General features: G+C 37.6%; 1 protein-coding gene across 3 annotated transcripts in view; it reads right to left on the reverse strand.

Annotated features, from left to right (window-relative positions):
* The window catches only part of UGGT2 (UDP-glucose glycoprotein glucosyltransferase 2), a 188,535-nt gene that overhangs the window by 136,534 nt on the left and 25,501 nt on the right, over positions 1-26,500 (reverse strand). For all 3 annotated transcript variants that reach the window (XM_045055129.1, XM_011280607.4, XM_045055130.1), the window contains 4 exons: positions 16,683-16,857; positions 12,119-12,215; positions 4,951-5,023; positions 2,565-2,665 (listed from right to left, as the gene is read on the reverse strand). In XM_045055129.1, the coding sequence (XP_044911064.1) occupies positions 2,565-2,665; positions 4,951-5,023; positions 12,119-12,215; positions 16,683-16,857 (446 nt within the window). The remainder of the gene's footprint in view (positions 1-2,564; positions 2,666-4,950; positions 5,024-12,118; positions 12,216-16,682; positions 16,858-26,500) is intronic.

The following is a 26,500-nucleotide window of genomic DNA, read 5'->3' on the forward strand; positions in this document are numbered from 1 at the left end:
TAACAACCAAATGAATATATTACCAGATTCTATTAACACTTTTTGCTTTGTTCTAAACTGTCCATACCTATTAACTCACCGATAGCTATTTAAGTCCTACGCTTAGCCTCGGAAACCCAGATCCCCATATTTAACTGTTTTATGACTTGGACACTTCAAAAGCAACATGCTTAATCCTAAGTTTGTGATATTCCTACCCCATCTTTGCCCAAATCTGGTCCTCTTTACTCTCCTCTTCTCAGCAAACACTGTCCATGCAGCTGGACAAACCATGATCTTACAGTTCTTAGTATCTTTCTCCATCACATATCCCTATCCAACCTCTCACAATGATCCCTGTATTCTAAGTAATCCACCCCCAAATTTATCCCAACCCTTCCTGAGATCTCACATCAGCTGCCACTTACTGACACTGGGGAGGCCTCTCGCTCTCCCCAGCGCTCACCCCCACCAGATCAGGTCTTCCTGGCACACACCCTTCTTAATCCTACCTACCTTTGCTTCAAAGCAATTACAATCATAATTTTTACATTGGTTTTCTAATTTTTTAACGTTTACCTAAGATCCTTAGAAGACACGCAGCGTCTACTTTAGCTCATCTTATCTTCAGAATCTAGTGTTTTTCAAAATGTCAGTTGGAACCCATTAGTCAGTAGTGACATCAGATTGAGTAGGTAATGTGAAGTTATTTTTCTAACAATATAAGGTAGAATAAAAGACAGTTTTCCAGAATGAATAAAATGTAGTAAACATACAAGTTGTGTATGTGGGAGCTTTTTTTTTTTTTTTTTTTAAAGTTTGAACCTGTCAGTGTATTCTTACATTATATACTCGTGTACGGGTCCGGATGTAAATAAATTCCGCTGCCTCTGAGCCAGAAATTATAAAATGAAAGAACACAGGTATTGCTCACTCTCTATGTCCTGGAAACCTACTCTGTTTGGCTTCTATCAGATGCTCCTCACAGGCTCTACTTCACACCACTGGACCAGCGCCACAGCACCCGCCCTCATGCACCGGCTGCTCACTCCGCACTATCAGCTCCCCCTCCTTTTGAAGACCTTTATGCTAAGACACCCACAGCTCTTCCACTCCTCTCCTTTTAACTACGGACTTCCTGTTCAGCCCACTACTGGACCCTGTCATCTGAATGACATCATCAAATGCAAGCAATCCATTTCACTTCAGTCTCTTTATTCTGGAACTCGATCTTCAACCCGAAAACATACTTACATGTTTTACATTCTCTCTATTCAGGCTCAAAGCTGGATGTCTTAAGCCATCTTTGACTCCTTTCATCTCCTAAACATTTGCTAAATCCAGCCTTCCTGATGCCCTCTGCCACAGTCACAGTGCAATCTCTCACTGTATGATTTCAAAGAGGTCTTAGCATGAGCTCCTGTTTCTAGTCCATTGAAATCCATCTGACACAGACATCAGCCAGATCCATTAAAACGGATCGCACGTTCTGTTTATAGGCCTTCAAAAGCATCATCTACAATTATCACCTGTAATTATCTTTTATAAATTAGGGGATCCTTGGAGAACATTTTGAAGAAGAAAGTAGAATGGTGCTTGCCTACAACAGTTGGAGAAACTGGGGAGAAGTGGGGAGTTGACTGTTAATGGGCACGTGACTTTCTTTCTGAGGTGATGAAAATACTCTAAAGTTGTGGAACAGTTAAAAAAACTCAGAAAATATGCTAAAACCCATTAAATGGTACATTTTAAAGGGATGAATTGTATAGTATGTCAACTGTCTCAATAAGCTGTTAATAAAAAGTTGAGTGATAGAAACTATAGATTACACAGAAAAATGATGTCCCCATGACTGACTAAAAATTACAAGTATTAAAGAAAATAAACCGAAAAGCAGTTACAGTTCAAACTAAATTTTGGTCATAAGATATGTGCTTATAGGATGTCAGCACAGAGGCCGTTCTAAGCTACAGTGAAATATGCAATGTTCTATTAAGATCAAAATTTTAAACAGAAGAAAACTAATGATTTCCTGGACTGACTAGTCAAGATTTTTAATCACTGTTAAAGACAACTTGAAATGTGATTTACTACTGGAGATGAACCTATAAGATAAATCAGTGTATACTTTAAAAATGATAAGAGCATGGGGCGCCTGGGTGGCGCAGTCGGTTAAGCCTCCGACTTCAGCCAGGTCACGATCTCGCGGTCCGTGAGTTCGAGCCCCGCGTCGGGCTCTGGGCTGATGGCTCAGAGCCTGGAGCCTGTTTCCAATTCTGTGTCTCCCTCTCTCTCTCTGCCCCTCCCCCGTTCATGCTCTGTCTCTCTCTGTCCCAAAAATAAATAAAAAACGTTGAAAAAAAATTTAAAAAAAAATGATAAGAGCAAATAACTATATTTCACATAATTTTAACTCTAATAAACATAACCATATGATCTGCTTGACAGCCTTTTAATTAAATATGAATTTCGACAAAAATTCACATCAGTTAACTATTACCTATGAAATAATTTATATCATATTACATAAAAGCTTATTGAACAGAGATCAGTTACCAAAATGCTGTGTTATAGAAGTACTGTACCTTGCAGTTCCCAGACTTTCAAAGGCATCATTTCTTTGCTACTCTCAATCAGGTATTTTTGGAATGCTGTCAGGTTATCTCTAAGATCTGAATATCTTTCTCTGCATTAGAATATTAAGTCATGTTAATTGTCATCACCGACTACAAATTATACAAGCAGTATATTTTTGAAATTAACTTTCTCAAACTAGACACAAAAACCTGTTCCATCCAGATAATAAATTATGATACAGCTATATCCACAGAACTTAAAAATAATGAGGTATATATGTCCACTTTTTTAAATATAGGAAACAACCCAAAATCTGGAGGGATGTACTCTCAATTGTTACTATGTTAACATTAACTAAAAGGGATTGAAGGACGAGGGCAGAATCATTAGCTTTTTACATTCTATACTTTTTAACATTTTATAAATTACAAGTATTGCCTTTATAATTTAAAACAAAACTATTTTATAAGGAAAACATTAATGCTTCCTATACAACCTTAGAGTTCCATCTTTGAAACTTATAAAAATCTTCAGTAAGACAATTTTGCCCAATGTTAAACACATCTAGGTATCTTTTTAGAATGCCAAATAATAACGTAGTAGCAATGACATTTTACTATACATATGATATACACTATAACTTCAGGGCACATGGGTGGCTCATTTGGTTGAGCATCTGACTCCTGTTTTTGGCTCAGGTCATGATCCCAGGGTTGTGGGATTGAGCCCCACATCAGGCTCCATGTTGAGTGTGGAGCCTGCGTAAGTCTCTCTCTCCCCCTCTCTCCCTTTGTCCTCTTCCTCTGTTCGTGCTGTCTCTCAAAAATTAAAAAAAGTAAACTATAACTTCTTTTTTCTAACTCATGAAATCAAGACACAATGCCATTTCAGATTTAAATTCTTTTTTTTAAAAAACCTTACCACCAACACAACTCACAAAACACATATTTCAACAGCAAAAAGATTTTAAAAAGAGGAAAAAATATACAGAACACACAGAAATGCATTAATCATATGGTTAACACTAAGTAAATACACCACAGTGTTGATTTTATGCAATTTTAGTACAACACGGGGGCACGTTTTAAAAATGAATGAAGACTGACTACAACTGTTACGGTGAAAGGGCAATAGAACCTCTTCCAAAAGGAAGTTCAGTTCACTATGAACTAAATTAACTCCTCCTTTATCAATTTAATTACAGAGCAATATTAAGTTTATAAGAGCTATATTACTGGTTTTCATATTTAATAATAATCTTAAATTTCACTGCTAAATTTATGTAAATCAGACAAAAATACATTATTCATATAATACCTCAAAGCAAAGGGTTTTGCTTAAATCAACTGAATAGCTGTGTAAGAACTAATTTTGAGTACCTCCTCTTTTAAAAATGGCTCCCAAGGCTTTTTGTAGAATGTGCAACTTATTCCCATAAAAAGTTTTATGTTTAAAAAAGAATAGAACTGTGGATTCCACGAGGCTGAGATACAGCTGACAATGGAATAAAAGTGTATTATTATCTACTAAATACCTTACTTAGAATAAATCCATTTTTCAAGATTCGCGAACTTTTCAAGGCCAATTAGCACACCACTGTGCCAATACTTTAAAATATAACTCCGTCATCTATATAAATTAGCACAGTCTCCACAAACGTTCCCTGCTCCGTAGAGTACCTACTCGCCAGGAGAACTGACCTTAGTGTCCTTTATAAATACTTGCAACATTAAGTAAAACTTAAAGCTATTAATAAAAACTGTCCTTTACCTGTAATTAATTTTGCCTTTGTAATGAAGCCACAAACTTTCCCTTCTTGTAACGAAGGGAAAGCACATATAAAACGACAACAATCCCCATTCATGAGCATTCAGAGAGCACTCACCATCCCATTCTTGGTCTCCAATCAGTGATGCAAGACAGAAAAAGAGGGGGGGACAACTTTAATATCTGAAAAGTTACTTATAGGTGTATATGAGATTAAGACGAGATATTAAAAGGTTTTCGATATGGCAATCTGCACATAGAAATTTAAGAAAAATACATATTTTCTTTTGACACATAAAAATTTTGATTACTTCATGCAAACAACCCAATACTAACCATGATTTTTCTAACCCAGTAGATCTGTGAAAGATGCTCTAATGTTTTGTTTTTTTTGACAAAGTTTGATCATTTCTAATTTCTATTTTTCTAATCATACTCATCATATGTGAAATTAGTGATTATTTTTCAATTTTGTGTTTTGCATTAGCCATGTATTACTTTTGTAATAAATAAAACCAATTACATGTATATTTTAAGAACTGAAACATGTGCCAACAGAGCACACTGAATTCCTTTAAGAACAAACTTAAGGTACAGTAATAGAACTTCATTTCCATTCAGACTTACTTTAGTTTCCCGAAGAGAAATCCTTGAACTTCATTTGTTTCAATCCCATCCTCTACGGTAGCATTAGTCACTGCTATTTTGGAAATGAAACAATACAAAAACATTTTCAGACTGGAAAAGGGAGATGTAATAAAAAATTAGAAGAACACGAGATTAGATTCCTTTTGTTTTACCTTGTTCTTCTTTCACGCATCAGCTGATACACGCATGTGCACATGCTTTTATTTCCGACTGTGCTCTTTTTAAACAGGCTTGGATCGTTAAATATTTAACAAATGCTTTACAGATTATTTCACAGTCAAGTTCTATTTTATAACCAGAATGATAAGCCAAAGTGGCTGCAACAAATCCTGGGCTTAGCTCTTAAGCCAGGCAGGAGCGCCAAACCCTAACAAATATAAGCATGCATGCATATTTCCAATGCCTTTAAAGATAATCAAGAAATCTTTAGGAAGAACCCAAACTCATGGCCTCAAAAAGTAAGGATATAACATTTTACAGTCATCTCTCCCTTTCCTTCTCCATTACTCACCAAATAATACAACATACAGGGCCGTAAATGGTACATGTAAAGGGTTCTTGGGGTCACAAGAACTCGTGACCTCCTACAGCATGGGGCTGCTTTCGGGGTACACCAGTGCCCCTCAAGTACACTCCTCCCCTCTCTCTCTTCTGAAGGCCCACACCTCAGGGCTTCAGCTAAAAGTGCTGGGTGTTTGGATCTAGTCCTCCTTCTCCTCCCTTTTAGTCCTTCATCACACAAACATTTGCTGGCTGTTTGCTAAGACTCCTGCCACATACACACCAGGAAGAGAGACACAAAAGAAAGAAACTCCAGTTGGGGGAAAGGAGAGAGACAAATAGACAATTTTAAGGCACTGTGTAAAGTTTTCATGAAAGCAGCACACAACACATGGACTGTAGAAAGGAGAAAACCACCTTCGACAGAGACAAGGGTAGGCAGCCGTCTCACAGGTACTAATGGATAGAAGTTTTAAAAGATGCGTAGGCTTTGATGAAAGGAAAGTGGGAGAAGACGGAAGGTTTCAGGAAGAGGCAACAGCATATGCTAAGGGATAAAAGTACTCTATAGAGGTCATAAAGGCTTCACATGGAGCCAAACATGGAGGCATCCAGGGAACAGAAAATTATTCTGTATAGTAGTTTAGTGTTGCAGAACCAGAGGGTACAAATGAGAGGCTATGGGAGAGTGATAAGGCAGAAAGAGGCTGGAGTATGAAAGCTTTATTTGCAACGCCATGGTACTGTAATTTATGAGGGAGGTTATGGGGAGCCACTAAGGGATTTTAACCAGTAGTATCACGAAGTTAGATTTTCAGCATAAGGCACTCAATCTGAAAGCACTGTCAAGAATATCCATTAATTTATATGGGGGAGGAGGGAGGGCCAAGTTACAGAAGGCCAAAGATCAGAGAGAAGGCCAGTTAGAAGTCTGACACATGTATACAAAGGGAAAAAAATGAACTGAGTTAAATATGTAATATAGATCATTCATGTGATCACCGGAGTTTTAAATTTTTTTTCACCTAACATTTTTTAAATTATTTTTTTTCAATTTCCTTTTTTTTCACCTGACATTTTAAAGAAAACTCCACAAGCCCAAGGATAGCTAGAAAATGCCTGTTACTATTATAACTGTAAACTAAGATATTAAATTATAAAGCATTATAAGGCTATATATAAGCAACATAGAAATACATAAAATCTGACTATTACTTTTCCAGTAACTCTTTAACTGGTAGGACTTAACAGGAATACAGATCTTTATCTGAAGCACATTCAGGAGGAATGGCCAGAGAGAAGTCTGATCAGGGCAGGGCCTCCAGGACCAGATCCTGGATAGAAAAATAAAGTTGAAGCAGAAGCCACATCTGAGAGCCTATAAAAAAATGAATTAAAAACTCTTAACCAAGAATCAGGTATAAATAAATTTCAGATGAACCAGAGAAGAAAAGATTTTCCTAAGAATCTGAAAACTTATTCATCTTGTTCAGATCTCCAGAGTCCTTCATCTGGGGCCTGCAGTTAAAATGCACAACCATGGACAGATATCAGTTTGTAGACACAAATCTAATCAATCTACTTCATCCAATGTAGCAATTCACAGGCCTCTCCTGTCTCACTTCAAGAACAGCATCATCATCCTAACTCTTTTATGATTACTTGAGACAAAGCTCCCTAAGACCATGTGTTGCCAATGACTTTCAGATTTACTGAGATACTGATCCCCTGAGACACCCGGTCCTCATCCTGGAGGTGGCTGGGCACATCATGGCCAGTCACCTCCAGTCATAACCAGCCTCGTTACCTCAGTGTGCCTCGCACATGTTACCATTTTTTATATGTTGCTGAAAATGGTTGGGAAGCCACTGGATAAAGGAAAATAATATGCTATTTCAAATTTCTAAAAAAGTTTTTGGGAGCACAATATTAAACATATTTCTTTCAGTTTAAAATTAAATTCTACAAAATAGAAGGAGAGATAAAAAGTTTCCCAGACAAACAAAAATTAAAGGAGTTTGTGACCACTAAACCAGCCCTGCAAGAAATAAGAAATTTTAAGGGGGACTCTCTGAGGGGAGAAAAGATGAAAAAAATATATATATATGTATATAAATATACATATATACATACATATATGTATATATGTGTGTGTATATATATATATATATATATACACACACAAAAGCAACAAAGATTAGAAAGGACCAGAGACCACCACCAGAAACTCCAACTCTACAAGCATCATAATGGCAATAAATTCTTATCTTTCAGTACTCACTCTAAACGTCAATGGACTCAATGCTTCAATCAAAAGACACAGGGTAACAGAATGGATCAGAAAACAAGACCCATCCGTATGCTATTTACAAGAGACCCACTTTAGACCTAAAGACACCTTCATATTGAAAATAAGGGGATGGAGAACCATCTTTCATGCTAATGGTCAACAAAAGAAAGCTGGAGTAGCCATACTTATATCAGACAATCTAGACTTTAAAGACTGTAGCAAGAGATGCAGAAGGGCATTATATCATAATCAAGGGGTCTGTCCACCAAGAAGACCTAACAACTGTAAACATTTATGCGCCAAATGTGGAAGCACCCAAATATATGTTAATTAATCACAAACATAAAGAAACTCATCGATAGTAATACTGTAATAGTAGGAGACTTCAACACCCCACTCACAACAATGGACAGATCATCTAATCAAAAATTCAACAAGGAAACAACGGCTTTGAATGACATACTGGACCAGATGGACTTAACAGATATATTCAGAACAATTTCATCCTAAAGCAGCAGAATATACATTCTTCTCCAGTGCACATGGAATGTTCTCCAGAACAGACCATATACTGGGACACAAATCAGCCCTAAGTAAGTACAAAAAGATTGAGATCATACCGTGCATATTTTCAGACCACAACGCTATGAAACTCAAAATCAACCACAAGAAAAAACTGGGAAAGGTAAAACATACTTGGAGACTGAAAAACATTCTACTAAAGAATGAATGGGCCAACCAAGCAGTTAAAGAGGAAATTAAAAAGTATATGGAAGTCAATGAAAATGATAAAACCACAGCCCCAAACCTCTGGGATGCAGCAAAGGCAGTCATAAGAGGGAAGTATATAGCAATCCAGGACTTCCTAAAGAAGGAAGAAAGATCTCAGATACACAACCTAACCTTACGCCTTAAGGAGCTGGGAAAAGAACAGCAAATAAAACCCCAAACCAACAGAAGACAGGAAATAATAAACAGTAGAGCAGAAACCAATGCTATCGAAACAAAACAACAAAAAGGAATCAAACAAAAAACCCCAGTAGAATAGTTCAATGAAACCAGAAGCTGGTTCTTTAAAAGAATTAACAAAATAAATCACTAGCCAGTTTGATAAAAAAGAAAAATGGAAAGCCCCAAATAAAATCAAGAATGAAAAAGGAGAGATTACAACCAACACAGCAGAAATAAAAATAATAAGAGAATATTATAAGCAATTATATGCCAGTAAAATGGGCAATCTGGAAGAAATGTAAAAATTCCTAGAAACATATAAACTACCAAAACAAACAGGAAGAAATAGAAAATTTGAACAGACCTATCACCAGTAAAGAAATCGAATTAGTAATCAAAAATCTCCCCAAAAACAAGAGTCCAGGGCCAGGTGGCTTTCCAAGGGAATTCTACCAAACATTTAAGGAAGAGTTAACACCTATTCTCTTGAAGCTGTTCCAAAAAATAGAAATGGAAGGAAAACTTCCAAACTCTTCTATGAAGCCAGTGTTACCTTGATTCCAAAACAAGACAAAGACCCCACTAAAAAAGGAGAACTATGGACCAATTTCCCTGATGAACATGGATGCAAAAATCCTCAACAAGATATTAGCCAACTGGATCCAACAATACATTAAAAAAATTATTCACCACGACCAAGCGGGATTTATACCTGGGATGCAGGGCTGGTTCAATATCTGCAAAACAACTAATGCGATTCATCACATCAATAAAAGAAAGGACAAGAACCATACGATCCTCTCAATAGGTGCAGAGAAAGCATTTGACAAAATACAGCATCCTTTCTTGATAAAAAACCCTCAAGAAGGTAGGGATAGAAGGAGCATACCTCGAGATCATAAAAGCCATATATGAATGAGCCAATGCTAATATCATTCTCAATGGGGAAAAACTGAGCTTTTCCCCTAAGGACAGGAGCAAGACAGGGATGTCGACTCTCACCACGATTATTCAACATAGTATTGGAAGTCTTAGCCTCTGCTATCAGACAACACAAAGAAATAAAAGGCATCCAAGTCGGCCAGGAGGAGGTCAAACTTTCACTCTTCACAGATGACATGACACTCTATATGGAAAACCCAAAAGATTCCACAAAAAGCTGCTAGAATTGATTCATGAATTCAGCAAAGTTGCAGGATAGAAAATCAATGCACAGAAATCAGTTGTATTCCTCTACACCAACAATGAAGCGACAGAAAGAGAAATCAAGGAATCGATCCCATTTACAGTTGCACAAAAAACCATAAAATACCTAGGAATAAATCTAACCAAAGAGGTGAAAAATCTATACACTGAAAACTATAGAAAGCTTATGAAAGAAGACACAAAAAAAAAAAAAAATGGAAAAAGATTCCATGCTCCTAGATAGGAAGAACAAATATTGTTAAAATGTTGATACTACCCAAAGCAATCTCATTATTCAGTGCAATCCCTATCAAAGTAACACCAGCATTCTTCACAGAGCTAGAACAAATAATCCTAAAATCTGTATGGAACCTGAAAAGACCCTGAATAGCCAAAGTGATCTTGAAAAAGAAAACCAAAGCAAGAGGCATCACAATCCCAGACTTCAAGCTACACTACAAAGCTGTAATTACCAAGACAGTATGGTACTGGCACAAGAACAGACACTCAGATCAATGGAACAGAATAGAGAACCCAGAAATGGACCTAGAAACGTATGGCGAACTAATTTTTGACAAAGCAGGAAAGAATATCCAATGGAATAAAGACAGTCTCTTCAGCAAGTGGTGCTGGGAAAACTGGACAGCGACATGGGGAAGAATGAACCTGGACCACTTTCTTATACTATACACAAAAATAAACTCAAAATGAATGAAAGACCTCAATGTAAGACAGGATGCCACCAAAATCCTTGAGAAGAAAGCAGGCAAAAACCTCTCTGACCTTGGCTGCGGCAACTTCTTACTCAACACGTCTCCAGAGGCAAAGGAAACAAAAGCAAAAATGAACTACTGGGACCTCATCAAAATAAAAAGCTTCTGCACAGTGAAGGAAACAATCAGCAAAACTAAAAGGCAATCGACAGAATGGGAGAAGATATTTGCAAATGACATATCAGATAAAGGGTTAGTATCCAAAATCTATAAAGAATTTATCAAACTCAACACCCAAAAAACAAATAATCCAGTGAAGAAATGGGCAAAAGACATGAAGAGACACGTTTCCAAAGAAGACATGCAGATGGCCAACTGACACGTGAAAAAATGCTCATCATCACTCATCATCAGGGAAATACAAATCAAAACCACACTGAGATACCACCTCATACCTGTCAGAATGGCTAACATTTACAACTCAGGCAACAACAGATGTTGGCGAGGATGTGGAGAAAGAGGAGCTCTTTTGCATTGTTGGTGGGAATGCAAGCTGGTGCAGTCACTCTGGAAAACAGTATGGAGGTTCCTCAAAAAACTAAAAGTAGAACTACCCTATGACCCAGCAATTACACTACTAGGCATTTCTCCACGGGATACAGGTGTGCTGTTTCGAAGGGACACATGCACCCCCATGTTTATAGCAGCACTATCAACAATAGCTAAAGTATGGAAAGAGCCCAGATGTCCATTGATGGATGAATGGATAAAGAAGATGTGGTGTGTGTATACATACACACACACACAATGGAGTATTACTCGGCAATCAAAAAGAATGAAATCTTGCCATTTGCAACTTCGTGGATGGAACTGGAGGGTATTCTGCTAAGTGAAATTAGTCAGAGAAAGACACAAATGATATGACTTCACTCATATGAGGACTTTAAGAGACAAAACAGATGAACATAAGGGAAGAGAAGCAAAAATAATATAAAAACAGGGAGGGGGACAAAACAGAAGAGACTCATAAATATGGAGAACTGAGGGTTACTGGAGGGGTTGTGGGAGGGGGGCTGGGCTAAATGGGTAAGGGGCGCTAAGGAATCTACTTCTGAAATCATTGTTTCACTATATGCTAACTAATTTGGATGTAAATTTAAAAAAAAATTTAAAAATTCAAAAAATAATAAAATTAAATTAAATTAAACTCTAAACTAAGGAGAACATGTCTAACCCAAAAGATCAGAAGGATCGTGAGGCCCCGCTTTCACGGTTTGTGTTTGTACTGAAAATCAAGATCAAGCGAGCTTTTGCCCTTCTGCTCCACTGGAGGTTCCTGCCCTCCCTGAGCTCACCTTAGGACACTTGCATTACAGTTTGACAGGTGTAATGCCCCAAACTCCCCTCAAATTATCATACATAAGACTATAGTCATTACATTTTTAAAAGAACAAAGTTTGTAAGCCTCCAAGTTTTTATTCTATTCAAGTACAGAGAGTAAACTTACTTTTAACTTGAGTATCATCCAAAGCTTTGTATTCTGTACTCTTAATTGCTAGCTCCACACCGTAGCCAGATAAGTACATTTTCTGTGAGACTGGTTTCTGTTCAAACACATTTATTTTTTTAAAAAGAGAAAATACTGATTCAAACATCTTCTTTTAAATTCAATATGTTTATTAGGACATTAGAGTAAATTATTAATATTGACTTTTTAAATCACTGAATTATTATTTAGGGGATATTTATACTCTCTCTAGACAGTTTATCAAGGACCCAGAATTTGGTTGATTACCACTTCTTTACTTTCTAAAAACTTCGCAATGACTCTAATGTTTTAATTTTTTTAAAGTTTATTTATTTTGAGAGAGAGAGAGGGAGAGAGAGAGCTTGCGCACACAAGTAAGGGAGGGGCAGAGAGGAGGAGAGACAGAATCCCAAGCAAGCTCCGTGCCATCAGCACAGAGCCCAATGTGGGCTCAAAATCATGAACCGTGAAATCATCCCCCGAGCCAAGATCAGGAGTCAGACGCTTAACTGACGCCACCCAGGCATCCCAAATGTTTTAATTACTTTTTACAAGAAAAAAAAAAATCTGATCTTTTTCTGTTTGTGGTAACTTCCCCATTTCTCCCAAGAGTTAATTAACAGAGGCTCCAATACAATCAAGTTTCAATAAAACTGTACTCCTTTTGGTGAACGCCACAAGATTTCCTAAACCAGCAAATGCTGTTTGCTTGCTCATTGTCTAGCTGTAAGACAACCAGAGTGGTGCCAAGAGCAAATACTGAAGAGTAGAGGCAAAAGACACGCAAGAAAATGCAGTGTCTTGAACAACTTGATTCCATTTTCTTCATGTTTTTAAATGATTAAAATACCCAATGCCACAAATGAGTATCTGTTCTTCAATGAGGGGCAACAATCGCTTCATATGGAGCTGTCTGAAGTAAGGGGCACATACAAAATATACTTGCAGAGACTGCCCCACCAAGGAAGAGAAGTCACTATATCTTTTCAAATAAGAAGATAGAAGAATTAGTTTCAGATATGCAGACAAGTATTTAACACTGCTGCACACATGACAATGTAACTTGCTAATTTCTCAGGCATGTGCTGCAATGAAAGATAGCATGGGAAATGCTTCTAATTATGGTCATCTGAAAAAGTGAAAAATATTTTAAAGAGTTTTAATTTCATACAGCACAATTTAAAAATGCATTCTGACTATCCACTAAAAAGGCAATCAGCTGGTAGAGAAGCAAATTGAAGCTCCAAGTCCATATACTTTGTTATAGTTCACAAAAGAAATGCAATTTCATGTAACCAATTTCCATTATCAATTCCAAATTATTATTAGCTCCTTGGGAACAAAGATAAATGTTTATTAAATTCATATTTACTGTCTCCATTTGAAAATGTATTAATAGAAAATTTGAATGGTAGTTTAGTAAGTTTGGGTTTGCAAACCAAAAATGCTCACAGACTAAATCAATTGGTGAGAAGAATCTTTCTTCATTTTTCTATTTCTTCTCTCCCCATAAAAAGGCATCTGTTTCAAAAGCAGCATAAATAAGTTCATTTTATTAGAATTACATGGACTAGATTTAAAACATAACTATTTTGAATGTACAATAGGTCATTCGTTAAAAAGAAAGCCGTAATTTGATTCTACAAAGTGCCCAGATAGTTGGCTGGTATGATTTCATAGTATATTTAATGGCTGCATTTTCCAAAAAATAATTCGGGACACTGATTCTCAGTAGATGAGCGTACCTCCCTATAGTGTACATTAGTCATGTGGGGGACATTTTTTTTTTAATTCAAGTTAACATAGAGCATAGTCTTGGTTTTAGAGGTAGAACCCAGTGACTCATCTCTTATGTATCACACCCAGTGCTCATCCCAAAAGGTGCCCTCCTCAATGCCCATGACCCATCTAGCCCTTCGGCTGTTCCCTCGTCTCAGTTATGGTAGGTAATGCTGCCGTGAACACGAGAGCACAGAGATCTTCTCAAGTTAGTGCTTTCTTTCCTTTGAATGTTCACCCAGAAGCAGAAATGCTAGACCACATGGTCGTTCTTCTTAAAACTTTTTGAGGAACTCTAAGTTGTTTTCCATAGTGACTGCACTAATTTAGACTCCCATCAACAGTGCAAAAGGGCTCCCTTTTCTCCATATCCTCTCACACTTGTCTTTTTGAGACCTTTTCATGTACATGTGGCCATCTGTAGGTCTCCTTTGAAAAAATACCTATTCAGGTCCTTTGCCCAATTTTTAATCAGATTGTTTTTTTGATACTGAGTTGTAGGAGTTCCTTATATATTTTTGATATTAACCCCTCCTTACATAAATGATTTATAAATATTTTCTCCCATTCCAGCCATTGCCTTTGGTTTTGTTAATGGTTTCCTTTGCCGTGCAGAGGCTTAATTTAGTTTGATGTAGACCCATTTCATTTTTTCTTTTCTTTAATTTTGTTGTTCTTTATTTTTACTTTTGTTGCCTTTGCTTTTGATGTCAAATCCAAAAAAATCACTGCCAAGACCACCGTCAAGGCGCTTTTTTCTTAGGTTTTCTTCTAGGACTTTTACAGTTTCATTTTTTTTAAGTTTATTTTTATTTTGAGAGAGAAAGCGAGCAGGGGAGGGGAAGAGAGAGAGGGAGAATCCCAAGGCTCTGTGCTGTCAACATGGAGGAGGCTAAGGCAGGGCTCAAACCCATGAACTATGAGATCATGATCTGAGCTGAAATCAAGAGTCAGATATTAACTGTCTGAGCCACTGTGGCACCCTCATGCTTTCACATTTTACGTTTAAATTTTAAATACATTTTAAGTTAATTTTTTTGAGTGTTATAAGATAGGGGGCCAGTTCCATTCATTTGCATGTGGTTATCTAGTTTTTCCAGCATCGTTTAACTGAGTAGGCTTGGATCCCCTGCTGAATATTAGTTGACTATACACGTATGGGTTTATTTCTTGGTTCTCTATTCTGTTACACTGGTCCATGCGTTCTTATTCCAATACCACACTGTTTTAATACTACAGCTTTGTAATATAGTTTGAAATCAGAACATATGGTGCCTCTAGCTTTGTTCTTCTTTCTCAAGACTGCTTTAGATTTTAAAGCTGCTGCAATTAAAATGTTATATTTGTGTAGAATAGACATATATTACTGGAACAGAGTCTAAAAACATACATGCCTGTAAGAAAACTTGGTATGTGATGGCTTAGAATAAAGACTTAACTGTTTAATAAATCATGTGGGAGCCAATACTCTTCTATATGGAAAAATTAGAATCCTATCTCTACCTTACAGCATATTCAAATACATTCTAGAGGGATTAAAGACCAAAACATAAAGGATGGCATTTTGTCACAAGAAAATATAGGAGAATGTCCTTATGACACCGCAAAGGAAACCATTAAAGAAAAGGTGGATAAGTCTGATTAAATCTCTATACTTGTGCTGAACCAAAGATGTCGTAATTTTTTTTTAATACTAGAAATATACTAGAAGATGTTTGCAAGCTATGGAAGATTAGTATTCAGAATATATTTGTTAAAATCTGTATATGAGAAAAAGAAAAACCCAAAAAATCTAAGATAAAAATAGGTGAAGAATATGGATAGGCAATTAACAAGTATATCTGCAATGTTTTTATTACTTTTTACATTATTATGCAAGTAATTATATATTTCAATATAAAACACTCTTTCCGTGTTGGGCATATAGCAGTAAAATAAGAAAAGTCTTTCTAATGGTCATTATATTCTAGTAAATATGTGTGAGTTTGGTTGTGTGGGGTGGAGGGGATGGATAGTGCAGAGGTATAAAAGAAAACTTGAGATATAGCAATGAGTGCTACAAAGTCATTAGACCACAATAATGTGATAAAAGTGTGAGAGCAATGAGAAGTTGAAAAGGTGGGAACACATTTGACCAGAAACTTGAGTAAAGAAATAGTCACCTGTCCAAAGACATAGTTAAAAGCATTTCTGTATCAGGGTTCACATGATATATATAATCAGTATTATCAATTAGATTTTCTCGAAGTAATATTTTCATTAAAAATAACTATGAATCCTAGCAAATATTATATGCATTATGGTTTTGGTTTTTATCCAAGCTTTAAATCTGTTTCAGATTTAAGAAGAAAGGAATCTGAAAAGAAATATCAACAGGATAATTCCAGAAAAGGATACAGAATCCCAATATATTTTTCCACTAAAATTCACATTTGATAGTTGTATTAATTTTTTAAAAATCTTTAGGGGTGCCTGAGTGGCTCAGTTGGTTAAGCATCAGACTCTGAGTTTTGCCTCAGGTCATTATCTCATTGTTCAGGAGTTCAAGGCCCACATTGGGACTGCACTGACAGAGAGGACCCTGCTTGGGATTCTCTCTCTTCTCTGTCCCTTCCCTGCTCTCATGAGCTCTCTCTTTCAAAATAAATAATTTAAAACATTTTTTTAAAATCTTTAACCGTTCAGGAAGAAATCATGTAAAATCTGGTGAGGAAATTATTAAACAGGTTTTTTATAGCCAAAATAATCTCGGATAAAACTGTACCTGAATATAATGTCGAAGAACATATAGGATTTCCCCATTTTTTGCTTTTTCAGACAATACTGGGTGAAATTTACCAAATGCTCTGGTACCCATTTCAGCATAGAGTATAATCACTGGTAAGTTCTCTTTGTTTGTAGGAAATTTATGATCTCCTTTAAATAGATAAGGTCTGGGCCTAAAATGAAAACAAAACACAAACTTTTAAAAAAGTCAAAGAACATATGAGAAATACATCATGACCTTTTATAATTTCTGCTTATCAAATAACTTACAGATAAAATTACACACGTTTCGTGTGTGTATGTATGTGTGTGTGTGTGTGTGTGTGTGTGTGTATCACCAAAAAGAGTTTAAACTTCCTGTGGTAAATTTTCATTTACCACAGTTAACATAGTAACTACCATGGGAGAATTAAAAAATGTAAACAAAATATACCTGCAAAATAACTTTACTCATACACAAAACAATACACACATAAGACAGAATACAATATAAACATGCTGCAGAATTTTATGGATATATGTCAATAACTGAGAAAGAATACATCTAATATATGAAATCAGAGGGAATCAATAGAAAGTGGCTTCTACTAAAGACAGAAAAGAAACCTGGTTAACCCGAAACAGTATTAGGAATATTTTTAATGACAAAAGTTCACAATCTTTAAATAACAACATATAATGGCAATATATTTTTCAATGAAATAAAATCTATATTTTGTTCAATTAGAAGAGTAATTTTTCATAGCTCGTGTTTCCTGAAAATGGGTTCCAAATATTTAAAAAACAAAGGCACTATATCAAAGATTATCAGTACTTAATAACCCATTAAGCCCGCAAGGATAATCAGAGAAATACTATAGTCCAGCCCTATCATAAACAGACTTTGATATCTTTTAATTTTCCAGGCACTATGCTAGATTTTTTGTACATATTACATTCTATCTTCCCAACAATTCCTGTAGATAGTTACTATCATTTACTTAATACTTTAAAGGTTTCTGAGGCTCAGACAAGTTAAATATCCACAGCAAGATCAAACAGAAAGCCAAATTTCAACTCCTATCCATAAATAGGAATCCTAAAGCCACATCTTTTAACAATTATATAGGTAGAAAGAAAAAAGAGATACTGAATAGCAAAGGTGTTGAGAAGTAACATTTAATGAATTCAGATCTCTATAGCCTTTTAGTCATTTACTACCTTTAAAACACAAATACAAAGAAAAGGGGAGAGGGAAAGGAGGTATGAATAACAAAGCTACAGCATGCTAGTGAAAAGGCTGTGGGTTTTGAAATTAGGCAGAATTGGATTCAAGTTCTAATTTAACTACTTACTAGCTATGTGTCCCTGCACCAGTGATTTGATCTCTCTTGGGCTTATTTCTTTATCAGCTCAAGAGGAGGAATTCTTGCTACCGCCTAGGTAGCTTTACCAAAAGGACTTGCAAATCATCTAGCAGAGCATGAAGCACATGTGTGATGCTCAAGAAATGATCATTTTTCTCTACGTCTAGCAAACCTCCATTTACTTAAACTATCGACCAAGAGTACCATCAAGGATCCACAGAACATCCAACCAAGTGTTGGACGTTATACCACCATTAATGATGAAAGTAGGGGGTATTAATCTATATAGTTATGATTATATAATCTTATTTCCAAAAAGACATACAAGAACTTAATAGCACTGTTGATTATGGAGAGTTCTAGAAAACTGGAATAAATAAGAATCATATAATTTGCTGTATGTATATGTCGCATTATTCTAATTTTCAATGTTTAAACTTAATACATTGGGAACATGTCCTTTTAGTGTAAATAAACATAAAATGCATCAAAACAATAGAGACAAATACTACACTTAGATGAAAATACTGAATTGTTAGGTCATTTTCTATTGATTCCCTCAGGTTCCATACACTAGATACATATAGGATTCTTTTTCACTTATTGACATAACTATAAAATTTTACAGCATGTTTATATTACAATCTTATTATATGTTTATTATATTGTTTTGTATGTAAGGGAAGTTATTTTGTAGGCATATTTTCTTTACATTTTTTAATTCACCCACAGTAATTAACCTGCATAGTGTAAGAATGAAAATTCTCAATCAAAATTTAAAATGAAAATTGAATATTTTTATCAAGAAGTATAATCCTAGGGGTGCCTGGGTGGCTCAACTGGTTAAGCATCCGACTTTGGTTGAGGTCACAACATCAGGTTTTGTGAGTTCAAGCCCTGTGTCGGGCTCTGTGCTGACAGCTTGGAGCCTGGAGCCTGCTTCAGATTCTGTCTGTCTGTCTCTCTCTCTGTGTCCCTCCCCTGCTCACATTCTCTCTCTCAAAAATAAACACTAGAAAAAAATTTTAAAAAGTATAATTTTAAATATGAAAAATTACAGAATAATCTATTACTTATTTGAGCTAAACAGAAATTGATAAAAATCATCTAGTGATAACCATGGCCTGTTAGAGAAACATTTCTAAAATACTGATAAGAAATTTACAGACTTTCTACAACAAACTATGGTAAATAATTAATGTTTCAATTTTCTGGCATGGCTGGAAAATTGTACATGTATAAATTATACCTTCTAATAGAGAAATTCAAATTTCTATTTTGTTTAATTATTACAGAATAAGGCTTACCAATGAATATAAGTTTACTTTTACATTTTAAAAATGACTAAAATACTATGTTCCTGGTTATTAGCTTAACTTTCTTTAAATCCAAATCACTCAAGTGCTCAATAAATCTAACAGAATGAAAACTTTCCACCAATTATTTGGCTTAAAGCATGTGAAATTTGTGGACTTCAGTATGGGGAATGGGGTTTACTTCAGGTGTATAAATGACCTGAGTTCAAGCATCTTTACACTGGTTTACAGAGGACTTTCACAGTATGTATGCACACTCATCAACATTCTTCTAATAAATTTCTTTTCAAGTTTTACACATTCATCTGTATTTATTAGCATTTAACATAAGATAGGATTTTACAAATATTACTGTTAAAAAAAATTCAAATATCCAAACATTAAGTTTATTTTTGAGACAGAGAGAGACAGAGCATGAATGGGGGAGGGGCAGAGAGAGAGGGAAACACAGAATGGGAAACAGGCTCCAGGCTCTGAGCCATCAGCCCAGAGCCCCATGCGGGGTTCGAACTCACGGACCGCGAGATCATGACCTGAGATGAAGTCGGACGCTTAACCGACTGAGCCACCCAGGCGCCCCAATGTTTGGATATTTGAAACTTGAAATCTTATCCAAAGAAGAGCTGAATTCACAACATCTCTTCTGCAACAGATGAAGACAGATGAATACACAAAACAAGAAAACGGAATGAGTTGCTATTTTTCGTAGGATCCTATTAATAAACACAAAAAAATACTAAACCCACACTTCACATTTAAAAAGTAAAAAGGAATCAAACTAGATGAAATTATTATCATTTATTTTCACTGATACCTTGGAACTCAAATGGCACTAAGTCAAATGGACTGTCATGTAAAAAAACTGATTTTTATCAAATCAGTACTATAGAAGTACATTTCATAATTTATACAGGATACCTTACATTTTAATATTAGTCTGAAAGATAATTCTTTCAAATAATTTGCTATTGTTAGTAATTGGAAAGACTGCTAATGAAACAATGCTCGTAGATAAATCTTTAGGCTGAAAATAAAAACTAGAAGAAAGGGAACAGATTTCCCAGAGACAAAGATCTCCCGACTGTAGATCCCCCCTCACCCCAAATTCATGTATGAATATGAAAACTGGAAAAATTTCATCTGAATATTAATCATGCAATTCCCTGTACTTCTGTGCCCAGAGAAGCCTTGGTTTAGGCCATGTATGAAGACTGACGCTGCAGCTACAAGGTGCAAGTTTAACAATTTTGGAACAGGAACGACATGTGCCACTTTTAGGTTTAATGTATTTGGGAAAAGTGGGCCCAGTTCCACTGGGGATGGGGATTGCTTTTTTGACCCTTTTATCGTCCCCAGTGAATATGTGCAGTGCCAGCAAAGATCAGGTAGATATAAACTCCCTCGTACAGGTTGTAAGCGATGGAAGACCGACATTAGACTACATCCCATCTGTCCAAAAGAGGAAATACTAGGCCCCTTGGGACTTATTCAGAGTTGGCTGAACCTGGAATCCTGCGGGCAAGGCTGAGGCTAATCCTGCAGATGGACCTCATCCTGCCACTTGGAGTCCTGTTGACAGTAGCCTTAACTAAACACTTTAAGAGACAACAGAATCGCTCATAAAAATATGAGTTTGGTCAAGAATTTGCCAGGCCAAGGGATGGATTGTTGGGAGAGGCACTCTGCCAGGGCCCTTGACTGTCCTTCTGGCTATGTCAAGACTGACAGGCCATTTCTCAGGGTTCGCAGCAAGTAACTTTGAGGGGTATGTTAGCATCTCACTCTGGGACAAACAGCAGGTTGCTTACTGCTTGTTATAAGAGATAAAGCTCCCCCAGCTCTGTGTCCTTCAGCTGCGACCTACCCATGGCTTGTGTAGTATTCTTGTGGGTCCATTTTCACCCCGGGGGTATGTGGAGCCAAGGGAACTGGTGCTAACCATATGCTAATGCATGGCCGTTGTGTCCATGAATAGTTCTTTGTTTCTGACCAAGAGCCTCCAGCCTTTGGCCAGAATCCATGAAACAGCCAGAGGCAAGCTTATCAGCTTGTAGGTAGGGCCAAATCAATTCCACAGCCTGAGAGAAGCTATTTATAGCATTAGGTTAACACGCTTTTCTTTTTGTGAATCTTAGGCACATAATCCTTGGTTCAGGACACACTATCAATATTCATCCACAGTGGTTGTTTTCTTATTTAAGCAAATAACATACATATACATACATCTATATATCTACACACACACACACACACACACACACACACACACACATACATATAAAGTATGTCGGTAACATACTTTTTCCCCTCTGTAGATGTTTCTCATCCCTAAATTTTCTTCAGTTTTCATTTTCTTTCATGTTTTCTGGGTTAGATTTTTAGTTTTTCTTTAAAGAAATGACTGATTAGTAACAACAGAAAAGGAAAAATTCTATTACCTTTGCATTCATGTTATTTTCTTTTGCCTTGAGCTAAACCCTTGGTTTATTTTTTCCATTTTTATATCATAAAAACAAAAAATTAAAAACAGGAACTATGCTAAGTTAATTTTTGAGAGAGAGAGAGTGAGGGAGGGGCAGAGAGAGGAGAAAGAGAATCCTAAACAGGCTCCATGTCATCAGTGTGGAACCTGAGACGGGGCTCAATCCCACGAACCACGAGATCATGACCTGAGCCAAATCCAAGAGTCAGATGCTGAACTGACCAAGTCACCCAGGTGCCACACCGTTCTTTCCTATGTGGCATTTTTATCATCCCAATTTCAAAAAAAACAAGAGACAAAAAACCTCCTTAATAGTTTTATTTCCCTGTTGGGGGTAGGGAGGAGAAAAATCATACTTACCTAGGATGCCAAGGATTCCTGTCACCTTCTCTCAAACACATAAGCACATTTTAATATAACATCTGTCAAATTCTAGGGCGGATCCACAGCACAGATCTTTGATCAGGAGGTAGGGAAAAAACAAATCATTCTACCTTTTTTTGGCTAGTACATTGTTATGTTTTAAGTGGTAAACAGCTTAACTTGACTCAGACTAAAAGAATGGGTCTAACACCGTGTGTATCTACTCAGACTGGCAGATGGGAAGCTGTGATTTTTTCTCGCAGCATACAGCCCCAAAGAGGGGTGCCTCTGCTTTGCCGGTTGGTAGTCCCCCAACTGGCAGACCAGACAGGTAGGCCTCTGGCAACAGCCCAAGAGTCAGTATAAATGTACCAAATTTCATCAAGGGGTCAGAGGTAGGAGGACTGCCTTGAACTCTGCCCACTGAATGAACACATCTGCTGTTGGTGTTACATAGCTGGGGCCTGAATGAACAGCAGCAGCAGACTGCCGACATCACCAGTTTTGGAGCGCCTGGCGAGGGGGCTCAGTCGGTTAAGCATCCGACTTCGGCTCAGGTCATGATCTCGCGGTTCATGGGTTCAAGCCCCACATCAGGCTCTGTGCTGACAGCTCAGAGCCTGGAGCCTGCTTCAGATTCTTTGTCTCTCTCTCTGCCCCTCCCCTGCTCACATGCTGTCTCTCTCTCTCAAACATTAAAAAAAAAGATACAACCAGCTTTACCTTAGCTGAACAGACCAGTAACTTAGTCCAGGCATTAAGGAAAACCACTGTGGACTAAGAGCTCCACTGAGCCAAGAAACTTCACTTGAGGTAGTGGAATGGGGCCCATGGTTTGTCCCCAAGGGCAGCTACCACTTTTTCATGTAAATCTAAGATCATGCTAAGTCAAGACAACTATGCTCTTGAACATACCATTTTCAACTGACCAGAGAGACTTGTGGAATCCATCTATCTCATTAGTCACTGAATCCTACTTGACCTATGCCAAAATGTAAACATCAGATGTCAGAGTCATGAGGCTTCCCTGGGTCAGGTCTTCAGGTTCAGTAAGAGCTCTTACTAAGAGCTGCTTTTGAAAAAGGGTTACACTTGATGGCTGAGTCAGGTAGGTGGCGCTGCTGTACTCGAAACTGCCTCTGGGAATTCCAGCAGCCACTCAGTTACTCAAATTGGGATTGTAGTTCAACTTTCTCCCCCTGAGATTCTAGGTTATTCACCTGGGAACAGACAGTACATGTGGCAGTCCCCGAATGAGTATCTCCCTGGAGACTTCATGAGTATTCACCGTATAAACATATACAATATCAGTACCAGTTGCTATTCACTCATGGAAGCTACAACAATAAAACTTCACTGAATTGGTCTAGAGATCATTCTAAACTCTTGCCCATTGTGAACACCTTCGAAACCCCATCAGTTGAGTTTGGGTGCCTCTTCCTGGAGGAACACATATCAAGGAGTCGTGGCAGGGGCTACAGAAAGTTATCAGAAAACTGCTATCACCAAGCCAGGAACACAGAGTACAAAATGGCAGAGGGAGAGAGAGAGAGGAGCAGTAGGAAAAAAAAAAAGTGTCGAGCTTTTGTCTTCACCAAACCATGGGGACCTTGTCCTTCCTTTCCCGGAAAGCCATAGTCTGTCAACATCCTACCCTACTTCCAAAAATGGTCAAGAACTGGGGTACCTGCGTGGCTCAGTCGGTTAAGCGTCCAACTTCAACTCAGGTCATGATCTCACGGTTCATGAGTTCAAGCCCTGCATTGGGCTCTGTGCTGATGGCTCAGAGCCTAGAGCCTGCTTTGGATTCTGTGTGTCCCTCTCTCTCTCTCTGCCCCTCCCCTGTGAAATATGGATCTAAATGGATAGATACTACACAAATAGAGGGTATATGTTTTGGCTGAGGGACACTAATTGGTGAACTACTATTTTATACCAAGCAGTAAAGAAGCCTGCTCTTCTTTCCAAAAGGAAAAAAATCACTTCATTCCTCCAGGTTGCCTGCTGTAAACACAACCCTGAGAAATGGCTCGAGTAAAGAGCCACTTTCTACTGGTCAGACCAAGAACATGCAAGGACTCAGAGGGCCCACTGCAGATCGCCTCTCCCAAATGCTTGATGCTAATATTTTTCTTAATTTAACTTTACGTTTAATATTTAAATATTGAGTATTTAAGAAAATTATAAAGTCAGTCATCAAAAATTAAGAATGTTGAAAGTTACCAAAAATTATGCTTAAAAATGCACTAGGAAAAGAAAAAAAATGCATGAGGGCTGACAATTTCCCAGTTAGTGTTATAAAGCTATAAAGGAATTGAAGATTCTGCCATTTGTGACAACAGAGATGGACCTAGTGGGTATTAAGTGAAATAAGAAAAAGACAAATACCATATGATTCCAGTTATATGTGGAATCTAAAAAACAAAAAAACCAGAAACAGATTGATAAATACACAGAACAAACTGGGGGCCACAGGAGAAGAGTAGGGAGGATGGGCAAAATAGGTGAAGGGGATGAAGAGGTTCAAACTTCTAGTTATAAAATAAGTCAGTCATGGAGATGAGAAGTACAGCAGAAGGAATATAGCCAATAATGTTATAATAACGCTGTGTGGTGACAGAGGGTAACCACACTTCTCATGGTGAGCACTGTATGATGGACAGAATTGTTAAATTACCACGTGGTGCACCTGAAGTTAAAAGACAATGTTGTATATCAACTATACTTAAATAATAAAAACATTGGGGCGCCTGGGTGGCGCAGTCGGTTAAGCGTCCGACTTCAGCCAGGTCACGATCTCGCGGTCTGTGAGTTCGAGCCCCGCGTCGGGCTCTGGGCTGATGGCTCGGAGCCTGGAGCCTGTTTCTGATTCTGTGTCTTCCTCTCTCTCTGCCCCACCCCCGTTCATGCTCTGTCTCTCTCTGTCCCAAAAAATAAATAAACATTGAAAAAAAAAATTAAAAAAAAAAAATAAAAACAGAACAAAATTCAGTGCTGGACCCTTAAAACACAGCACAGGGTACTTTCCACCGAAGCTAAGGGATCTAAAACTTGCATAAGAGTACTAGACACCTGGGGGCGCCTGGGTGGCTCAGTCAGTTAAGCAACTGACTTCGGCTCAGGTCATGATCTCACGGTTCGTGGGTTCAAGCCCCGCATCGGGCTCTGTGCTGACAGCTCGGAGCCTGGAGCCTGCTTCGGATTCTGTGTCTCCCTCTCTCTCTTGGCCCCTCCCCCACTTGTGCTCTGTCTCTCTCTCTCTCTCTCAAAAATAAATAAAATGTAAAAAAAAAAATAAAAAAAAAAAAGAGTACTAGACACCTGGATCAAACTCCTTTGAGAAATAAGTGGCTGTATTTTTAAAAAGGAATTGGTAATTTCTATGGTATACTTACTTTCAATGATATTTATATGGAAAATACCAGAATTTACAAAAATAACATGGTAAGTTGTCTAATATACTATATGAAGCTAGAATGATTAAAAAAAAAAAAAAAGGTGGCATTAGCCTCAGTGGCTCGGTTGGTTGAGCACCTAACTCTGGATTTTAGCTTAGGTCATGATCCCAGGATCATGGAATTGAGCCCTGTGTTGGGCTCTGTGCTGAATGTGGAGCCTGCTGCTTAAGATTCTCTCTCTCTCCCACTGCCCCTCTCTCCTGCTCGCTCTCTCCAAAAAATAAAAAGATGGCATTAATAATTTAAATAATAGCTAATCTAATATCATCTATTAAAAAAGAAGCATGAATCTTAATGAAAACATAAGCAATCTTAAGAGAAATTAAGATAATCTCACACCATTAACAAATGCAAAGATGGTATAATATTTTAACATTTATTACCATAATACACAGTATGTCCAATGAGAAAAACTTTGTATTCATCTCAATAGATTAAAAAAAATTTATATTTAAAAAAAATTTATTTTGAGAGAGCATGCATGCAAGAGAGACAGAGGGAGAGGGGGGGAGAGAGGGGGGAGAGAGGGGGGAGAGAGGGGGGGAGAGGGGGGGAGAGGGGGGGAGGGGGGAGGGGGGGAGGGGGGAGGGGGGGGAGGGGGGAGGGGGAGAGGGGGGAGAGGGGGGAGGGGGGGAGAGGGGGGAGGGGGGGAGGGAGGGGGGGAGAGGGGGGAGAGGGGGGGAGAGAGGGGGGGAGAGAAGGGGGGAGAGAGGGGGGGAGAGAGAGAGAGAGAGAGAGAGAGAGAATCCTAAGCGGACTCCGTGCTGTCAGCATGGAACCCCATTTGGGGCTCAATCCCACAAATGGTGAGATCATGACCTGAGCCAAAACCAAGAGTCAGATGCTTAACC

Source organism: Felis catus, chromosome A1 (assembly GCF_018350175.1).
Source record: "Felis catus isolate Fca126 chromosome A1, F.catus_Fca126_mat1.0, whole genome shotgun sequence".
NCBI classification, from domain to species: Eukaryota; Metazoa; Chordata; class Mammalia; order Carnivora; family Felidae; genus Felis; species Felis catus.